We start from the raw sequence: 21,463 nt of genomic DNA, 5'->3' as shown, positions 1-21,463 counted from the left end.
TGTATTTTACACTTCTTGGGCTTTAGAATGCATTTGCTTAACTTACAGGCAGTGCAGACCAATGGCATGGATCATGTCTCACCAGCCCAGCCCATGGAGCAGCTATTTGCTGTCTGTTCACCAAATGGCTCTCTGAGAAGATGGGTGGGAGAAGATCCAGCCCAGGAGGAATAATTGCTCTGCCTCACCACACGGCTCTGAAGCACTGACCACCGTGTTGGGCTGTACTGCAGGAAACTCCGCTTTCCTAAACTTTACCACAAGCAAGCAAAGCCATGGTTAATTGGATCAGTGGAAGCTAAAACATCACCTCAGAGGAGTCCAGATGCCCATGTGGCTTTTGGCAACGGATGTGACTGAGCTGAGACCTTTGTCCCTCTAGCAGCACTGCTCTGCCAAACGAGCTTCCTTTTGCCTGTCAGGGACTTTGCTACGTTCATCACAGCACAGGCCCCAACTCCTGGGCTCGCCTTGTTTTGGCAGCTACATCAACTGGCTCCTTCTTCCTGCTTTTTCATTCCTTAATCAGCCTAGCTCCAGCCTTCACTACCATTCCGTCAAGCAGGACACAAGCCACGTGTTATTTATGAAGGAGACAGCACATGTCTCTCCCGCCCTACCAGCTATCCGGCGGGAGTATTTTGGGGCCTACGAGAGTGACAAAACCTGGCTCTCTACTGTAGCCAGGTGCCGCCGCCGCCACCCTGCCTGTCATCCAAGCCACAGTGCCCAGCTTCCACGTCACCCGCCGCTCCTCGGAGCCTCACCTGCGGCAGGCCCACACCTCACGGGGGCAGCGGGGCAGCTCGCTACCGGGGTCACGGGCACCCTCAGACTAGCGACCTGCCCAGCGACGACGGGGCGGCCCCGGCAGCCCAGACCAGTGATACCCTCAGCAATTTCCCCACTGTCCCTGCCGGGAAGGCCGCACTCGTCACAGCGGGAGAAGGGCGCCATCCCCACGAGAGCACTGCGGCCGCCCCGGTCCGGCCCGCGGCCTGTCCGTGCGCCTACGACTGGAGCGGCGCGTCCGAGCCCCTCACGCAGCGGCGCGGAGGACACGGCCGGCTCCGAGCCGGCCCCGCCCGCCCGGCCACGCCCGCCTGACGCGCCGGCGGCGCTGGCGGGCTGGAAGTGGCGTACGTGCACAGGGGGCCTCTGGAGTGGCGCCTCCTCCTCCTCGCCCCGGCAGAGCGGCGGAGGCGCGGTGGGTAGAGGCGGCGGCCGCACCGGCCAGAGAGGCCGGCGGGGAGCGGAAGGCAGCCCCGCACCGCGCCGCTCCGCGCCCCCTCGGCCGTTCCGCCGCCGGTGGGGCGGCGATGAGGCGGCGCTAAGCAACGTTAGCGGCGCAGGGAGGGCGGCGCGGGCCCCCACACGCCGGGGGAGGCCGCGGGCCGGCGGAGGCGGAGGGCGGCGGGGGCCGCGGCGGAGCCGGAGCCGGAGCCGGGCGGCCATGATGCAGTAAGCGCTCCCTCCCCGCGCGGCCGGGCGGGGGCCCGCGTTAGCGCCGCTCCCGCCCGCCTCCTTACATAACACGACCCGGCGGAGCGGGGCTGCGGCGGCACCACCAGCGCCATGGCGAATGACAGCGGCGGAGGCGCCGGTCAGGGCGGCCAGGGCGAGAGCGGCAGCGGGGGCAGCAGCAGCAGCAGCAGCAGCAGCAACAGCAGCGAGCGGGACCGGCAGTACTGCGAGCTGTGCGGGAAGATGGAGAACCTGCTGCGGTGCGGGCGCTGCCGCAGCTCCTTCTACTGCAGCAAGGAGCACCAGCGCCAGGACTGGAAGAAGCACAAGCTGATCTGCCGCGGCGGCGGCGCTGCGGCGGCTGGAGCGGCAGGGGGCGCTACCGAGCCCCACGGCGGGCATCCCCCGCCGCCCCGCGCCCACGGCGGGGCCGCGGCGGGCAGCGGCAGCCGGGCGGGGGTCGGGAAGGGCGCAGCGCCGCCGTCCCCGGAGGCCCCCGCCGAGGCCGCCCCGCTGACCAACAATCACGTCGCCGCCGCCGGTGCAGCTGCCGGCGGTGAGACGGAGGCATCGGCCGCGGCCCAGTCCCCGTCGCCCTCCGGGGAGGCAGTGCTGCTGTACCGGGACAAGTCGAACCTGTACCCGGGCGGCGTGCAGGCGGGACCCGGTGCGGCCGCGCTGCGCCCCAACGGGCAGACCAAGTCGCTGGTGCCGCAGCGGCTGGCGCTGGAGTACATCGTGCCCTGCATGAACAAGCACGGCATCTGCGTGGTGGACGACTTCCTCGGCAAGGAGCTGGGCGGGCTGGTGGCCGAGGAGGTGCGGGCCCTCCACCACACCGGCCGCTTCACCGACGGGCAGCTCGTCAGCCAGAAGAGCGACTCCTCTAAGGACATTCGCGGCGACAAGATCACCTGGGTGGAGGGCAAGGAGCCAGGCTGCCAGACCATTCGGCTCCTCATGAACAGCATGGACGATCTCATCCGACACTGTAATGGAAAGCTGGGCAACTACAAAATCAACGGCAGGACGAAAGTGAGTGAGGGAGGGAGGGAGCTGGGACCCCCGGTGCCCGGCCTCCCCTTGCTCCTGCTGCCGGGAGGGTTGTGGCGAGGGGGCGGGAGCGGGGCCGCGGAGCCGGCGCTTCCCCGGTGCGGGCGTGTGTGCGCGCACGTGTGCGGCTGTCTGCGGGGCTGCGTGCGTGTGCGCACGTCCGTCCGGCTGTCTGTCTGTCTGTCCGTCCGTCCGTGCGGCTGCCTGTGCGGGGCTGTGCTGTGCGTGTGCGCCTGCTGCCGCTCTGCTCCCCGGAGCCGACTCATACGTGCGGCCCAGGTCTGGGCTCCTCAGTATGAGAAAGAAGCTCCTGTCTGTCTCTAGACGGTCACAAAGATGATTAGGGGTTTGGAGCGTTTCTGTCATGAAGAGAGACTGCGGGAGCTGAGCCTTTCTAGTCTAGTGAAAAGAGGATAGAAGGGATTTCATTAATGTATGTAAATATCTCAGGTTGATGTTAAAAAGACGGTGCTAGACTCTTCAGCGTTGCCCAGTGACAGGACAAGTAGCAGTGGCCATAAAGTAAAGCACAAGAGTTCCACCTCAGCAAGAGGAAGAACTTCTTTACGTTGAGGGTGGCAGAGCACTGGAACAGGCTGTCCAGAGGAGCCGTGGAGTCTATCTGGAAGCATTCAAAACCCACCTGGACGCGTTCCTGTGTCACCTGCTCGAGGTGACCCTGCCTGGGCAGGAGAGTTGGACTGGATGATCTCCAGGGGTCGTTTCCAACCCTCACAGTTCTGTGACTCACGCCCGGCCGTGGCGGGATCCCCAGCCCCAGCGGGCCTGGGCCGCAGCCTGGACGGGCAGGTTGCTGTCCCGCGGGCAGCCTGGAGATCGCTCTCTGCCGGGAAGGTGCGAAAGGGTTTGTTTGCAGGTAAAAAAGGTGATTTTGTTTATATACCTGCGTTTTGTTAAAAACCTCTTGACCTGGAAGCTTATCCTCTAGGTGATGAGCATTGAAATGGGAGTTCTTTCATGGTCTCCCGGAAAACGCGGGTCAGACAGCTCTGACCAGCTGCGGGGAGCAGGGGGCTGGCTGCGGGGTGTCACGGCAGCGGCGCTGGCTGAAGAGTGTGGAACCACTTGTGCGCAGCGTTTGTAGGCTAGCCTGAATGTGCCGGGTTGTGGTAAACCTTGGCTCAGGATGTGGCCTGCCAGGTGCAGGACTTAAAAATGTGGTCAGGAGACCCGCATCAGTGAGTGAGTGCCCCGGTGGCACAATAAACCCGTGAGTTACAGTGAGGCACTCTGGAAAATGGGTGTTGTGGCAAGTAGTGGAATCACAGCCATGGAGCAGGGTGGCTTTGGGCAGTTTTTATTTTACTCTCGTTAAGTCACTTTTCCACAAAAATCTTACTCTTTAGCTCTATTTCGAGACCAGAGAACTGAGTCAAAATCTTCCATTGTATTAGCCTAATTTGCGATTCCCTTCCAGTCCTTTAAATAAAATTCATGCCCTTGGTAGAGAGCTAGTAATGAATATTCATCAGTATCTTTTCAGTTTAATAAAAAAAAGAAGAAGGATGAAGCCCCTTCTGACTTTGCTACCTCTGTTAAAACATAAGGAAGCCAGTGAAATGGTAGGAGTCATCCTGCCGAGGTGGTTGCACTGTCACAGATGGACTGTTGTTGCTGCAGCTGCAGAATCTCAGCTGGTAGGAAGCTGCGGGAGGGAGGGAGGAAGGGAGAAACTGGACAGCAAAAAACAGCCCTGGATTTGTTCAGGGCACGGGAAACTCCCGTGATAAAGAAAAGAGGGTGGGAATTTTTTTTTTTTTTTGGTAATGCTGTCTTTGCATTTCTTCAGTTGAACCAGTACTGTGCTAAAACATTTAAATGGGAACATGGTGTAGAGTCCTCATAGATTCCTGCAGGACTTTTCTAAGCCAACTTATCTTTCAGGCAGTCTTAAAGCTCTTCAAGGCATCAAACTTACACACTAAAAATATCAGTGGTTTTGCTGGATTTCAGTTTTATGCAGCAAAAGGGAATACTGCTTCTGTTTTTCTGCACAGTGGTATGCTTCTGTAAAGAATAGGTGCCAAGGCTTTTGGAATTGTAATCCTCAATCACGCCTGTAATTCCTGGACCACTGTATTTTATGTTCCTACTTGGTTTTTGAAGTCCCTCTGTTTGGGGGATCAGAACAGGTGTAGGGATCAGATCAGTAGGAGCACAATACTTCACTCCTTGGTGGTACAGAAATGCATTACTTTGTCTTCTCACTTTCCCTTGTTTATTTCCCTGCAAAAGTCAGTGCTTTTAGTGTGCATGAAATCTCAGTTCTCTAAAATGCCAGCAAAACCAGAATGAAAACTGTCATTCACTCCCAAATATTCACCTCAGAGCTGAATAAACAGAAGCAGATGATACCCAGAGTATCACTTCAAATAACTTGTATTGTAACCATGTAACTTGTAACCCATTGGTGTTGTTGGCATTGAACTTGCCATCACTTCTGTGGCGTCTGTTGTAGTGCACTTCAGCTGTCTAGAAGCAGTGTTGAAAAAACAAGAAGAAATTGGTCTGAGGTGTGTGTATATATATCCTGAATCTCTTGGCTTGTAAACTTGCCTGTCAGGGAAAAAGCTATGTTGTGTTAATCTAATTCAAACATTTACATTCACCAGGGCCAGTCCACTAAGGCAAAGAACATGAAATAAGGTAAAATGTTGATTGTGACCTGAGATTTTATATTTTAAAGTCTCTGTAGGTGTTTTCTCTAAGTTACCTGGGCCACCTAGAACTGATCTACTGAAACTGGTGTGGTTCTACCTAGTCCTGAGTGTCAGCAAGTTACTCTCCAGCCTGAAAGATACAGCATTAGTTATAAACTAGCCAAGTACTTTTGAGGTGTGTGGAGACAGCAGCAAGTATAAGAGAGTGGCTAACTATTTACTCATCTTGGAAGTCCTGACTTACTGCATTCCTTGCTTTTGTTCTCTTTCTTTCCAGACTCTGCTTCCTTCTTTTCTCTAGCAGACACTGGCACATACGTGCATATTTGAGCTCTAGTGTCTTTCTCCTGCTTCCTGTTATTTTCTAGTTTTTACTTCTTTCATCTTTTCATACATTCTCTTTTTTTCCTTTGTCTTATCAGTTGCCACATTTGTGCATGCATGTATTTCTGTTTCTTGCCTGTCCCGTTCTTACATGGCTAGTAGAGGTAACAGCCTGCTCATCAAAATCAGGAAAAGAAATCATCCTGAATCTCACCCAGGTGAGATGGTTTTTCCTCTTTCCCCATATGGAGCATGAAGAAGGGGTTAGCGGTGGTGTCAGGTTTATGATTTTTTTTGCTAGCTTTCTCTTTCCCATATTGTGGACTCTCTGATCTGAAGCTTGCATCATTTACTGGTCCTGGAGTAATACTGTGACTTCCCAGTTGTGGACTGGGTTCCTAATAATCACCATATAACCAGACATCTGATCCATCAGCTGTTCCTCTTTCTGCTCACCATTACACCCAGTGCCAGCCATCTCCTGAACCCTAACCTCTGCCTTTTGTAGGAAGGACATTAAAATAGACAGTTTAACAGGCCCTCTTGCATCCCTTTAGTTGTTCCTTCATTCCTACTTCTAGAAACCAGTCCTGTTCAATTTGCTGCATTTTAATGCTCTCCTCTCTCTGCTATTATGCTAGTGACACCCACTGCCTCTCAGCCACCTGTAGCTTAAAAATTTGCTTTATTTGTTACATATCCTGTAAACCTGCTTTTCTTCTTTTTCTCAATTGCTTATCTCCTGCTCTGGAGATCCTGGAGTTTTCCGAAGACCTAGGATTCAGACTAGTCTGACTGTGCCCTATTAAATTAGATTCTTTCAAAGTTAGTAATGCTCCTTTAGAAAATAATTCTCCAAGAGTGAGTGGATTTCTTGTACCCTGCTGTTCGCTTTTTTATAAACTGGACAGAAGAGGCTCTCTGCTCTTGCCACTTATTTATGTTGCAGCTTTTCTACAAACATGTTGGATTAATGTTACCAAGGAGAAGTAAGATTTAGGGGTGTTCTTTCCACTATATCTTATTCTACAAAATATGACTGTAAGCATGTGTGGCAATAAGAAGACAAATGAAAAATAAGAGGGAATAAGAGCTTAGCAACCAAGCAAGGACTGGAAGGTGATGATGCCAAAACTGGTAGAAGAAAGGAAAGAAATGAAGGTAGAAGAAAGGTAGAAGAAAGGAAAGAAGTCACAGGGCCAGGTGTGCAGCTCGGGTAAGTCCTGTTCTGGTTGAAGGACCCAAGAGCTGTGACTGGAGATCTGGGCTTAGGAATGTCTGTAAAGTGGTGGCCTTTCCTTCAATTTGCTTGTGGCATGTGTGATTACATTGATCCTCCTGTATCATTCTGGAGATCGTTTCGCTATCACACCTTGAATTTATTTCTTGGTAGAAAACTTACTGATCTAATTGGTTCCTAGTGAATGACCTCATGTATGGCTTTGAATTTACCACTGAGTTGTAGGAAAGCATGGATAGGTCTCTCTCAGTCTCCCAGTACTCACTTGTGTTGCTTGACCTTGATACAGAACATGACCAATGCTTGTCCTTATCTTTTGGTTGTTTCCCTGACAGCAGCGCTTCTGTTGGTGATGTTGTTTTCTTGTAGATGACTGTGCTGTCTCCAAAGGATTGTGTGGTGATCCATGGATACACAACAGCCCACACACGGTTCTTAAATCCCTGTTGGAGTAGAGCCCTGACATGTGATGACTGTAGTTTTCATTTTTTGTACAAGCCTTTTGGGTCCCAGGTGAAGGAGGTGATCAGAAGAGTGACTGGGGTTTCTCCTCCAAATGATCTTTTGATGGAGAAGGTCAGCAACATCCAGAAAATACTCGTTTACAGCCAGCTTTAGCATTCTCAGCCAGCTGAGATTCTGACAGGTTCTCCTACTAGAGAAAATTACAGAGATATGCTGGTTTCTGAGGGCAGCTGTGTGGTGGTTGCAACTTCCAAGTGTGGTACGAATATAGTGTGTCCAAGGGTGGGGAGCACCACCTGTGACTGCTAGGACTTCTCCACACCCCTGTGTGGTAGGCTGTAGTTCAGTGAACATATTGGGCTGGCAGCACTGGAGTAGTCACTCTTCTTTGCCAGCACAAGTATTTACATGGCCATCCTGTGAACTGGTTTGGGGAACTGATCCATCTGAAAAATAAACTGGCAAAAGAAGTGCTCCTGGTTCAGTGTTCGGATGTTTGTGCTGGCACAGAGGACTGGCAGATGGTGAGACTTTCTTTCAGCAGCAATGCAAATTTATGCCAGTTTAAAGTGTTTGCCAAAACTACAGCCTTAGTTTAGAATTTGAGTCTGATTCTCCCAAAATTTGCCCTTGAAAATTCAAACATAGTTTAAGAACTCTTTGCTAGCTATGTATGTTTTTTTCTTTCTTAACTTTTCTCTTTTTGCTCTTCTGTGTTCAGAAACACATACTTCTGTCCTACAAGAATCTTTCTTACAACAATTTTATACAGAAACTTTGCTCGTCTACCCACCAGGTGATCCCATATAGCATGTACAGTGGAAACATGTATTTTCTCCAAATGAACACTGATTTCCCCCATGCTCCCAGCTTCAAAATCAACCTGCTCTTAAGCTTTATTGGCTGTTCCTATCCCTTATTCTAGAGTTTTATTAGCATCAAAGATGTTCTTGACCTCTGTTTCAAGAGAGAGCTGGATTGGTGTCATTTGCCATGAACAGTGTGCTGCAGCTTGCTTCTGTTTGCTGCTGGTAAGGAAGGTTCCTGCTCAGCCCCATCCCCTTGTGCCAGCTCCAGTGCTTGTTCTTCTTGCTTTTCCAAGCCATTTTTGACTGTAACTAGAGTTCACCTTTTTAGTTTGTTACTGTTCTGGAGATGAGGAACCTGTGGCATTGTAGTTTGTGCTCATCAGTGATTTCCGTACCCTGTGGATAATTAATTATTTCCTGTCAGTGATATCAATGACTTTTTGACTGTGTTGCTACTTTGATGTTCTGTGCTGTCTCTTCTGCACAGAATGGGCTCATTTAATACTGCCTAAGAATCAAGTGGGATGCTTCTCATCATAGCTGTACAGCTTGAGAGGAAGAGCTGTCTTCCCTTCCCTGTGGCCTCTTGGACTGAAATTCTTTGCAAGTGATGTCCTGCCAAGTCATAGGACTGTCTGAACAGCAGTTCTCAGATCCCTGGGTTAGTTGTATCAGTAACCTTGACTGGTTGGTTGAGAGATGTTTTCCTTTTTTCTAAATGGTGCTTAATTTCTGAATAGGCTGCTACCTATTTCCTGAAAAAATAAATTGGCAGCATATTATTCTCTTCTATGCTATTTACCATGTTCGTTAGATTTGTAATTCAGTTGGATAGCCTGTCTTAATGTCTGATGGCTCTTGGCTTGAACAGGCTAGGTTGCTATTGGAATTTTGCAGGATGCTCTCTTTCTAGTTGCTTCTGTGTTCTGTACTGGGTGCTAGTACATATGTTTGTACCTCTAGGTATGTACCTAGTGTCCTTGGAATTTAAATGAAGGCTTTCTCCTGCAGCAGAAAGGAAACTTGTTATAAAAGGGAAACGGATACTCTATATAAAGCAAAAATTTCTTCTTGCCTATCCGGAGACTAAATAGTTTCTCTTTAGGCTCCTTAGAGAGCTCTTGTACAAAAACAACACTTTTTTCAGTTCAGAAATTAATTTTGGGACTGTTGTGAGTGGGTTGGTTAGTGAATTCTTCAGTAGGACACTCGTGGGGCTCCCTGGCTCTTGTGCCGCTGTATTTTGTTACTTTTCTCTGGGGGAGTGACTGCAGACAATGTGAGGACTGTACAAGTGTTTTTTGGAAATCAGCATATTCCGATTATATCAATTCAGGTTCTTTATTCATTGGCGTGTTTTTTACGCTCCGCTAAGAAAACAGTATTTTGAAAGCAGTATTTTTAGTGTATAGAACAGTAGAGTTATTTGACTTTGCGGTTATTACTGAGTGAAATAATTGTTATTTATGACACCCTTTTTGTCTTCTGCATTTATGACTTACTTAGACCCTTTAAAAGGAGGACTAATGCTAGTCTTTGAAGCCTTTTGGGAAAGTCATTTGGTGCTGATGAAATCCTTGTAAACTCCTTTGAGGTTCTGAAGGTTGTTGGTTAAGATGGGTGGTCAGGCATATTTCCAGTGCAGGCTTGTGCCAGAATTAGCTGGTAAGTGGCAGTCGTAAGCTTCAGGTCAAAATCCACTCGCTGTTCCAGGGCAGTGTCTGTCAAAAATAGAGCAATGCTTTTATGCACGTAACAGCTGCTTACACTTGAAGACTTTCTTGTTCTTTGGTATTTAACTTAAAACTGCTTGAGAGTATTTTTGTTAGCACATGATGTTATAAATAGGAATGGGGTAGAAATGTGCGTGCCTGCACGTCTGGGCAGAGGTTGTGTGTGGAGGTAGGGTGGTTATCGATATGTTGTGTGTGTAGTGCTCTGATAAAGAGATGAAGTCCATACCTGTAGGGTAACTAATGAGGCCTAAAGTAAAAGGTTATTTAATACCCAAGGATTAATTTTGTGCGTTAATATAGGCTCAGACCAGCTCAGAGCACATAGTTTGATCATGAAGGCATTCTGCATTGTAGAAATTAAGTACACCTTTGAGGAGATGATGCTGTGTCACCTCCGTGTGCTGCGGTGAGAGCAGAGCCTGAGGCTGCCTTGCTTTGTTTCAGCAAAAACAAACATGATGCTGAAAATGATTCAAAGATGAATGCAGTGAGGGAGTTGTTGGTTTGTTTTTTTTTTTGGTCCTAGCAGGGTAGAGGAATTGTTGCATTGACTGTCAAGTTAAAAAATGTACTAAATGCTGAAGACATTAGGGCCTTATATGTGTTTGCTTGGTTTGGTTTATTTTTCCTGGGTTTTGTTTGTTTTGTCTTTTTGTATGAAGATACTTAAAATCCATTTCCAGGAAGAGCTTGTATTATCAATTCACATCAATTTGTTCCGTTGATAGCTTGAAATTCTTGGTGAGTTGATAGAGGCTATAGGATTCTCTGCTGGGCATAGTCTTGCTGTGGTTTGCTGCCCTTCTGGTATGCCAGGGTCTGTTATCTTCCTGCTTGAGCAGGTTAGACAGCTGCAGTTATATAGTTTATAACAGTCTTGACATTGCTAGTCAACTGAAACAAAAATGTTTCAATAGTAGTTTACCTGACAGTTGTGGTAATGTGGAATTTAAATTGCTATAGATTAAAAACTTGTCCCAGCTTTGAGGCAGCAATCCTCATAAATTCTCCATACTGTGAAAAAGTCCAGGGATGCAACATGTGTAAGGTTTCCAAAGTAGTTTACCATTGGCTAATAACATATCTCTCTTGTTGCTGCTCTGTGTCCTGTTCAAGCATCTGTTCAAGCAGCTAAACCTTGCCATGGGTGCCAAGATCCCTCAACAGCTTCTGCTGTATTCGAACAGTGTGTGATCTGTTCTCTGCTGAAGGCATTGGGCCCTTCCCGTTTCAGTGGTTGCTGCTTTGTTGTTCAGGCAGCTGGCATGCAGCCTTACTTCTGTGAGAAAGGAGACTGTGGCCAGTTGATAAGGGCATCTTAAACTGACTCCTTTACAGCTGGCACACTGGATGATGCCCAGTGAAATAGATGCTGGCTGAATTGTACCTCTGTTTGGCTTAACTTTATTTGTGTGTGCTTTAGCCCCTCTATGACAGCGCATCAGCCAGGCAGTAGCACTGTTCGTAGTGGTAGATTTGGTCTTTCAGGTCATACAGGAAGATGCTGAGAGAGCTTGGGCTGTTTATGTGGCAGAGGAGAAGGTGTGAGGGGACCATACCAGTGTGTACAGATACTTGAGAGGAGGAGTGAAGGAGAGGGAGCCAGACTCTTGGCAGCAGTGCTCAGTGGCCAGGCAGTGGGTATGCTGAGATGCAAGAAATTCCATTGAAATGAAATAAATTATTTTTCCATTGTGATGAACCAAGAAGCAGGTTGCTGCAGAGGTTGTGGAGTCTTCATACTTGGAGATACTCAAAACCTGGTTACTGGTCACCCAGCTTGCTCTGGGTGACCCACCTCTCAGCAGTGGGCTGGACCATGTGATCTCCAGAGGTGACTGCCAAGCTCAGTGCTCCCATGAAAAAAAATACTGCAGTTTGAAATGGAAAAGATACAAAACAAGCCAAATTTTGCATTGTGTTAAAATATTTTTTTCCAGCAATGGCACTGTCAGTATAAGTCCTGCTTATTGCATCTCTGAATGAAGTTACCAGTACTCTGTCTTCCTGCTTGTGTCATTTGCTCCCTAAAGGATCATTGTGGTCGAATATGCCAGTAATGTAACGGTTTGAAATATTCCTGCTGTGGATCCCTTTTGGTCATCCTGGTGGTCACTTTTACTAAGTCTGTGGTGCTGCCTCTTTCCTCTTTTCTCCCAAGCTGCCTGTTTTTCCATTCATGTGTGCATGTGCTCATAGCACAGTCCTTTCCTAGCAAAGCTTGCTAATACAAAGCATGTGTACACTCCATGAGACTGATTTAAGCAAACATTTAAGAAATTAAAGTCAGTTACCTGTAGGGGATTCGTACTTTCTGTCCAAAATTATTTTAAAGTTATATATGATCTTGAGTCCACTTCTCTACTGAGAGGGCATAGTGCAGCATACATAGTTATCCTTTTCTTGCAAGACAGACAGAAAAATGAAATATGCTGTTTGAAAGCCACAAACTGCCAAAAAGTGCTTTTACTTTTAATATTTCACATATTTTTACTTTTTTTTATTTGTAACAAACATCTGGCCAAATATTATTTTTGGTACATTTCAGTTTTATTTTACTTACGAAAAATTCCACCCATTCCATATTAGAAAAGAAAAGTGTGGGTGGGGAACTTTTGAACTGGTAAGAGTCAGGCTTATGTATTTTGCCAGGCTGTTGAATAAATAAAAAATCTGCAGCTCTCAAGTTATGATCCTTACCTCTTCCATCTACTTTCTAGTTATTTTTTTTCATCTGTATTCCCCACACAAACTTGCTGCTCCTGCCCGCTTCCATCCTGCCTGTGCTCCTCTGGGGACCTTGTTGTGCAGTGGTGTGTTCCTGTCCTGTTGGGGTAGAGGGGAGGGAGCAGGATAAGGAGCAGGTGCTGAGAGAGGCTGGCTGCCCCAGCAGGGTGCAGAGGCCGAGGCTTGCCTCAGTTGCTGCTCTCTGCCAGGTACAGCAGCTGCAGGCATCCTGTCAATGGCCTGTCCTCTGCAAGGAACTGCGTTAGAGAGATAAGAGCTGTGTGCCTCTCGGGAGTGTCAGCTTGGCCATCCCTACCATCTATCTAGTGGTAAATTGAAGCCAGATGGAGTTGTGTTCATCTGAAGTGACCTTCTGTATGAACTAGATGCTAGGTCATGAATTGTGGGTTAAAGCTAAGCGTTTTTGAGGACTACCCAGTCTTACTATGAAAAAAGTCCTAACATTTAAAGCCATTTGTTCTTATCGTTCAGATGCTGAAGACCCACCCTGCTCAAAACTTTGACTTTTTGCATTCTGGCTAATTTGATTTAGGTTCTAGCAGGCTGCCTTCTTGTGTTTGCTCAGTGGGAGTTCTCCCTTATCAAATGTCTGTTTCACACAAGTATTTGCCATCTAGTTTATACTATTATGTAGTTGTTGTAAATAATCAATAATTGTTCTGTATTTAAAGCTTCAAAGTGTATATAAAATTATGTTCTCATATACCACTTACCTCTGGCAATCAAGGAGCTCTGAGACAGAGGTTGTATCTAGACCACTGCCTGTAATACGTGCAGATGGATGGACACATTTGCCATTAATTTTTGTAATCTTGTTTTAAAAGCCATTTGTACTTTTGGCCTCTGCAACATCCTGTAACAGCAAATCCTGCAGTTTGATTAGATGGAAAAGGAACTTCCTTTTGTTTAAAACCCACTGATGGTGATTTCAGTGTCTCCTAGACTGTATTGTGAAAACTCACTTCCCAGTAGTTCTACTTGTCATATTCTTGAAAAAAGTCTGGCATTTGCTTGCATGCATTTTTTTCAGCTGACACGCTTTCCCTCCTAAATTGAAGAACTGTAGTCCTTTTTGTGTTTATCCAATTGGTAGTTTCATGATTCTAGTTATTCCTGCTGCACTTCTGTGCAGCTTTTCTGGTTATGCTGATCAAGGTAAGGCAAGCAGAAGCACAGTATTTAATGTATAAAGATATCCTGATTTTATATGCTGGCAGGGTGATGTATTCTGTGTTGCCTTTCCTTGTTTAGTGATTTATGACACTTCAGTTGCTTCCTCTGCTGTGCTGACATGAAGTTCTTGGGAGAACAGCCTATATTTACTGAATTTTTTTTCTAAAGTGATGGTATCCAGTTTAGAAGACACCAGTGTATAAGAAAGTTTGGGGTTTTTTTTCCCCAAGGGGTATTTTTTGCACTTACTTTCCTGAATCCTTCCTGAATTTCACCTCCTGTTTTGTTGTTGAGGCAGTTGATATCGTTTTACACCCCTCCGTGTGCCTTTCTGCAGCCAGGGCTGGGAGGAACTGCAGCATATTTAGGTATTGCAGGTAAACACCATCCCTCTACTCCTTCACCCTTGTTTCCCAGGTCATATAGAAATAGTACAGGTCCTCTGGGAATCCTTCTGATAACACCCCATTATTCACTAAAAGGAGGTTAGTTTGCTATAGTGAAGTTACAACTGGAATTTACTATTTTATTGGTCTTTACTTTTCCTGTTCCATTATTACCAAATGCCTTGGAAGTAACATCCATGGTTCAAGTGCTTTATATTTAAAAATGTTCAATGTTTGCATTAAAATTAATGGGTTGAGTAAATTTGCTTTAAGTCTCTGCTATAGCTTGGAAAAAATGACATGTAATGACTCTTGAAGGCCTCCTAACACCTGGCACAGACTCAAGAACAACACAGGAGTTCCTATACTGGAGTCCTGACTTTGTCATTTTCCTTAGTGAAAATAGAAAATGGGAGTTGTCTCACTCATGAGCCAAGGCTATGCCAAAATTATATTGTAAGAGGTAATAAGATACACATACATTATTTTTACCTGTTTAGTCCTATAGTTTTATAAAAAACCTTGTAAACATGGAAAATAATATTCCACTGCAGGACATGAAATGTAGATGAAGATACTATCAATTAGCTTTATTTTCAGTTTGTCTCATATGGCAACTTGAATTTTGCAGATTTCTGGTTTTTGCTGTGTCTTTTACTCTTTCTACGCTCACATCCTGCTACTTTGAAGGAACACACCCACTGAAAGACAAAGCTAGTAATAAATGATGCTTCCTCACCATTGAGACTTAGAGTTCTGCAATTCAACTTAGAATAGCTCCATATTAAAACCCCAGAGAAAACTTGCCTTTGAAGAGCAAAAATTCCAGTGCACCCCCCCTGCCTTCCTCCCTGCCCCCCCACCCCTTCCCTTTGGGGGCAGCTTTCTGGAGAGAGTGATGGAATTCTTCAGGGGCTCAGTAGGGAGCAGAATTTGCCAGTGATAGGAAGATTGAGTCCCTTTGAGAATTTTTTTTCCTTTGAAAAATCTGTTACACTTTTTTTCATCATCTAGCCCTCATTTTTAAGGAATGGTTATCTTGGTTTGGGAACCCTTAATTAAGGCCTGTCTTTACAGAGGAAGTAAATTCTTGTTTTCTGGAGTAACTCTCAGTTGTTTTCATGGTAGCTATATCACATTGCTTGTGTTGATCCTGGAAATAAAATATACCGATTGTTTTACTGATGTTTGTGTTCTCCAAGTGGGGGGATAAATTGACCAATAGGCTTGAGGGCAGAGCAGGCATTCAGAGAGGTAAGTAGCTTTTTGTGAGGCCACTCCATGCAAACATTTTACCTGGAGTACAGATGATGTGAGCAGCCTTTTGCACACAGTGGGTGGATGTGAGCACAGTGCTGTTCATGGAGCAGCAGCTTTTTTCTTATCTTTTGTTGCAAATCTGTGTGCTGAGAGTAACCCACAATGTCCAAGATGTTTTGTGGTGTGGTTCATTAGGGGGCTGGAGGACACCCAAAAACAATTACAGCTGAGGCCTGCTGAGGTATCTCACTTGTTAGTGCTTGCAGCTTGATTTCATGGGGTTGGTAGCAGAGTAATTGCAATTAAAACCCATGCTGTGGGGCTTGCTCCCCTTGTTACTGCAGCACAGGCTGGCAAGTGCATCCACTGTCCACAGGTCCTTGCCCACTCCTCCCCTTCCTCCCTTTTCTTCCCTACAGCCTTTCTCTGGTTTCACAATCAGCTTTCCTCTTGATTGCCCATCTCCAAACAAGTGTGACTTTGAGAGAATACCAAAAAAGTTTGGGGATCTGTAGTGTCTTTAGTATAAAGATACAGGGCCCTTTACTACACATTGTAGAAATTAGTAAATCAGTTGGCTGCCCACAGATAATTTCTTGAAGTGCAGTCTCCTATTTAGAAACTGCTACCCAGTGTTAGTGTCAATACTAGATACAAATTTAGGACATGTGTTATTTATTTTCAACAATTTTGTGGAAAATTTCTTTCAAAATACAGTCTCTGCCTGAAAGACTATTTCTGCCAGTCCTGAAATCTGAAGTGATTTCTTGCTAACTTGAAGGGGAAGTTGAATGTGTAGAAATCTGGAATCTTAAGATTTTTAGAATTGGCTGCTGTTCTGTTCCTCCCTTAGTTCTTGTGGTACTTGGTGTTACTTTCTCCCTTTCAATAATGCAGGCTTTTGACAATGTCCTTCTGGTGTCTACTTTCTTCATCTTCCTTTCATGTCGCTGTATGTTGTCTGTCCGTCAGTAATTTCCACTGCTGTTGCCTGAGTTGATGATGAGTTCATACCTTGGGTATGAGTTGTTTTGGGTCATTTGCAGACTGAGGCAAACACTTTGTCATCCATTATGCTCTTGCCTCTTTTTTTTCTTCTTTAATTGGCACAACATTAAGCTGGGAACAGGCTTTACTTAAGCTCTGCAGATCTTGCATGTAGGTTGCATAAATATGTGCTGTGGAACAGTCCTCTTGTTCTGACATGACACCTCTGATCTAGGCTGCTATTGCTAATCCCCACAATCTCTCCCCAGTGAGTACTGTAGATTGCAAAGCCCTAGCTGTCCTTTGGTTTACCAGGAAAGTTTCTGCTGATTGGATTTTAAAGGACATACAGATAAACCTTTCTGCAGAAACACAAAAAAAGGAGGTGTGCATATCCTGTGTTGAAATCTATTATTTCTAGATGGGGTGTGGAATAGTGTATTTCTCCTTCTTACTAAATACAGTGCTTTTAAGAAGGTTTTAGAGTGTGTAAGTGCTGGCTGCATGCTAACACAGCTGATGTTGAGATTTTTGACTTTCTGTGTGAGCATTTGAGGGGAGAGGTCCTGGTTCTGTGTTCTTCTGAATGCCTTGGCAGGGGGGGCAGGGGGCGTGGGGGAAGTCTCCATGACAAGTTGGTAAAGAAAACCTTTCTCGTTCCTGTCAGGTTTTGTACACCATGGCTTTTTGCTTACATCACCACTTTGTGTGGAGCTTGGATTCTGTCACTTTCTGGGAAATTTGGAGTTTGAGGTTAGCGTGTGACTTCTAACCACAATACTTGTTGAGTTACAGAAGTCATAACCAATTTGGTTGACAGGAGCCTTGTCACTTAACATAAACAGGCTTTTTAGTTGTTCACAAGAAAGGACTAATCTATGGAGAAGCCTTGCCTTTTAGGAAGGGTGAACAATTATATATATATATAAATACTAATAAATACTATTTTTGTTGCTGCAATAGTGGCAAAGGTGAAAAGATTTTTTGATTGAATTGGTTTTTTTCATAGCAGCTTTCTAATGCCGAGTATAAACAGGCTTGGAACAAACCAGATGGGTCCGTTTTAACCAATTTATAGTTGATAATGCAGCATGTTCCATTTTTTCCAAGGCATGAGAGTGATGTGTTTTTCCATCACGTTGGTCTCCTGGGCCAGTGGTTATGATGGATGGGAAGACTGGGGAAAAAACCTGTTGAAGCAGTACCAAGGAGCTCTGCAGGAGGTCCCAATGTAGAGATGATCTTGTTGCTGTCATGAACATAAATTCACTGTATGGTCAGTTGAATTGGCATTTCAGAAGACAGTGGGACTTTTGTATCAGCCAGACAAGCACAGGCAGTTTCCTCAGGCGTTTTTTCCTGGAGTCAGTGTTGGGTATGTTCAGATCTTTCTCACGCTCACAAGGCCTCGTGCTCTTAGAGCAAATAGATTGCATTCCTGAGCTGCTCTCCTTCCACTGAGCCAGTGCAGCCTCCCTGTTTGCAGCAGAATGCCTCCATAACCTGGGCTGACACAGCTGGCTCTGCTGGGACATACACAGAAGGGGTGGGTTTGGGAGTCACTTTTCCGACTTGGCATGCCAACATCAGCAGTCCTGCTCCTGGTGTTTATATTCAGCATGTAGTGCTGCATGGCCTCAGCTGTTCCTCAAGTCTTTGCCCAAGGACTGGTGGGAATGAGACAGCTGGAATACCAGTAGATTTGTTTAATGCCTGCATGCATTTGAACTGGATACACTGGGTGATCTGGTTAAAACAACAAAACCCCTAAATGTTGTTTATGCCAGCTGGGAAAGAGGCCCTATTACTGGACTGTGGTGGGATTGTAAAGAAAAGCTTGGATGGAGACAGTTTATGTGTGAAACCCATAAAATGTAGCATGGGCAGAGTCAGCATTTCTTGCATTTAAATTGTAGGTGGCTTGAAAGCGTATTACAGGCTGCTTTTTGCTGTTTGGCTTTAAACCTTAGTCAGACTTCTGTGCAGTACTACTATAAATTAAATCTGTCCATAAATAAATGTCTAATAGCATTTCAGTGCATAGTTACTTCTTTTTCTGTAATATATAAATAATTTCAAAGGATTATCTGGACTCTAATATTAAAGAGTCAATGCTATTGCATTTAATGTGAGGTTTGGGCATGCTGAATCATGTGTGTCCCCTTGAAAATAGCCTTAAAGCCTTCTTTAAAATCATTCTTGGCATGCTGTTTATGACAGTAAATCTTTCTGTGGTTAAAATCCAGAGGTACCTGAGGCCTACATTTGGACATTTTACTGCAACTACATTAACATTAGCTAAACTTAAGGAACTTGCAGTGCACAAATATTTTCAAGTATCTGGCTAAACTTAGTACTAAACGCACAATCCTGTTCCCATGCAGTTGTGCAACATTCAAATTTATATAAAGATACTTTTCCTACAAGCTAAATTTCATTTATGTGGCTATTTTGTTCCCTAAAACAGAAACAAAATTGCAGTTTTAAGTAAGAAATGAATCTCGCTCCTAGCAGTTAGCAAAATGATTGTGTATGGTTTATCTTCTAGGGGAAAGAAATTCTAGGCTTCTCAGTATGTATAGTTTTGAAGAGAGAAAGGCAGAGATGATGAGTGACGTTCTTTAAATGGCAAATTTCTCAGCCATTTACTTTCACAGGTAATACAGTAAAGTTTGGTTCAAAAAGAAAAACAAAAAGCAACCACCTCTTGCCCACTCTTAATTGTTAGTGTTTCTTCTTTCCCAGCCTCTCCTGGTGCTAAGAAGTCCCCAGGCTTGGTGTTTAGGCTAATGTGTGTGCTTTATCTTTAAGGTAGTGTGTCACAGGATCATTAAGGTTGAAAAAGATCCCTTAAGGTTGAGTCCAGTTGTTGTTTACCCAGTAGATCTCACACAACTGAAGAAATTCACTGATAATACGTAATAATCTAACAACAGGTAACCTTGCTTTTTTGTGTGCTGTGCGTGCCTGCTGGTGTCAGTTGGTTGGCTCTGGAAATCTGGTGTGCACAAAGTGCTGTCAGAATATATTTTAAGTGATGTAGCTGAATGAGACTTCATACTGTTCTAGTGCACTGTTGTAATTTGCTTTAGTGTTATGTTATTTTTAGTTTCTAAAGATGTTGCTCTGTGCCCTTTTTGAATGGGTAGTGATGAAACTAGGAAGTTGAGTAGTCTTATGCGAGAGCAGAAAGCTCTGCCCCATCTTAGGGAAAAAAGTTTCAAAGTACTTATTTTCTAAATGGTTTTATTCATTTCAAAGCAATTATGGTGTTAAATTAAAAACAGACTCTTAAAATCTGTGTTGACTGACTTACTTCTCTGTCAAATTTTTATACAGCGCCAAAACAGTGAGTCATGAGTCTGCTTCTCTTGAAGGGAATGGGGAGTTAGCCATGGAGGCTTGCCAATTCTACAAACATATTTAATATTATTCAACAGTGGTTTGAATCTGAAATGTATTGGTCAACTTATTTAATCATACTCTAGACAGATTTAGAGTGACACAATCAAGTATGCTTTAGACCCTTCCTAGCTGCAAAGCCAAGTGTTGTGTTTGCTCCTCAGCTTTTAAGAAAGAACTTTCTTTCTGCCTCTGGTGACGGTGCTTTTCATCTACTTTCTTTGGGAAGCCTCAATTAAGTATATCTGGGGGATTTTTTTGTTTGTGTCTTCTGTGTTGACATTTTTTTTTAAGTTTGCAGTAGACTTTGATATCAAAACTATCAGATTGTGTTATATTGAACCTTAGAGGAGGGAGCTACTCCTTTTTTGAAGCACTGGCATATCTTGGATGTGTTTATATAAATGATTCTTTTTTCTCTCTTTTTTTTTTTGGGGGGGGGGTGGGGGAATGCAGGTGGTTTAGACTTGAAGACATTGTCTGTATTTAGAGATATGTCAGATAAACTTTTATTTTTTTAATTATTACTCTAAGTCAGTGCACACAGCTCTCTGTGTACATTTTTAGATTCGAACTCCATTTTATTTTCCTGATAAGCAGTTAGATTAAGTTAATGGAAACTAGGGCTTCATAAGATTGAAGGACTGCAGGTGTATTTGCAGTGCCTTCACTGGCTCAATTTTAAAACAGCACCTTTTTGTTAAACTGGCACAATTTTGAGAATAGGCACATCCCACCTAACCTGGCTAGCAGCCTGGAAAATGCCACTGTGTCTGTTACAGAAGATACAGTCTTTCTTTTTCCTTGCCGTTTGTTAGCTGACTCAGCCCTCTCTTTGCCTTTGGAGATTTGAGACTTGCAGCTTTACAAGCTGAGGTATAGGAGAGCAGAAAAGCTCATTAATGTTTAAGCACTTTTATCAGTTTAGTAGCAGTGAGAGCCGCAGAACTTCAGCTGGGAAGTGTTTTGGATCTTCCTGTTATATGTGTCTTTAGCACTGGTTTCAGTTGCTCATGGGCTCACCTTTGGAGATGTGTTTCCCCAATTGCCATGCTCTCCTCAGGGCTCAGTCAAAGCCTCCATGCAAGGAACATGCCTTCTGCTGTCCCCATGTTGAGAGTCAATACCATTTCTCCCTGGCTAATGCCTCTTGCTCGATAGTTTCATAAGAGCTTCTCTATCCTATTTCTTATTTGTTAGATGTATTCATCAAAGCCTAAGCACATCCCACGTGCACAGTCATTTCCTGAATATCAGACTTAAGCAACTGCAGTTCTGTGTTTTTTCCTGTGCCATGTGTAAGAATTGATGAATTATCTAGACTTATATGCACATTTATTCAGAAATTCAAGAGCTGAAGAGCATTTCTTGGAGTCTATGGGCATGCATGGATTAAAGGAGTGATACTTGAAAATGAACTTTGTGTGGTCCTGCTGTTGAGCACAATTAGAATTGAATGGTAAAGGGAGAGTACCAAACTAGTTGTTGCTACAGGGAAAAATACCTGAGCTGGTTTTTTCTCCGTGGCACCATGGTTACATTCAAGCTGTTTGGATCCAAACTTCATGTGGCTCTGCTGGCCCTAGAGAGCTCAGCTGAATGTGGCCACTGAACCAGCATGGAAACTGCTGCCTTCTGGCTTGTGTCACTTTATTAGGATGTTTGAAGTGAATGTCGTGAGCCGGTAAATGTCACATAAAAATGAAGACAGGAATAAAGCCATGACTTGAAGAGG

The 21,463-nt window shown here is 45.1% G+C and overlaps 1 protein-coding gene across 1 annotated transcript in view; it reads left to right on the top strand.

Moving 5' to 3' along the window:
* Positions 1–1,137: 1,137 nt before the first annotated feature.
* Positions 1,138–21,463, top strand: part of EGLN1 (egl-9 family hypoxia inducible factor 1) — a 34,395-nt gene continuing 14,069 nt past the window's right edge. Inside the window, exon 1 of the mRNA XM_030944892.1 lies at positions 1,138–2,499. Coding sequence (XP_030800752.1) covers positions 1,576–2,499 — 924 coding nt within the window. The 5' untranslated portion in view covers positions 1,138–1,575. The remainder of the gene's footprint in view (positions 2,500–21,463) is intronic.

The sequence above is a fragment of the Camarhynchus parvulus genome, chromosome 3 (genome assembly GCF_901933205.1).
Source record: "Camarhynchus parvulus chromosome 3, STF_HiC, whole genome shotgun sequence".
NCBI lineage: Eukaryota > Metazoa > Chordata > Aves > Passeriformes > Thraupidae > Camarhynchus > Camarhynchus parvulus.
The sequence above is the reverse complement of the archived record's forward strand: the minus strand, read 5'-3'. Positions and strand labels throughout refer to the sequence as shown.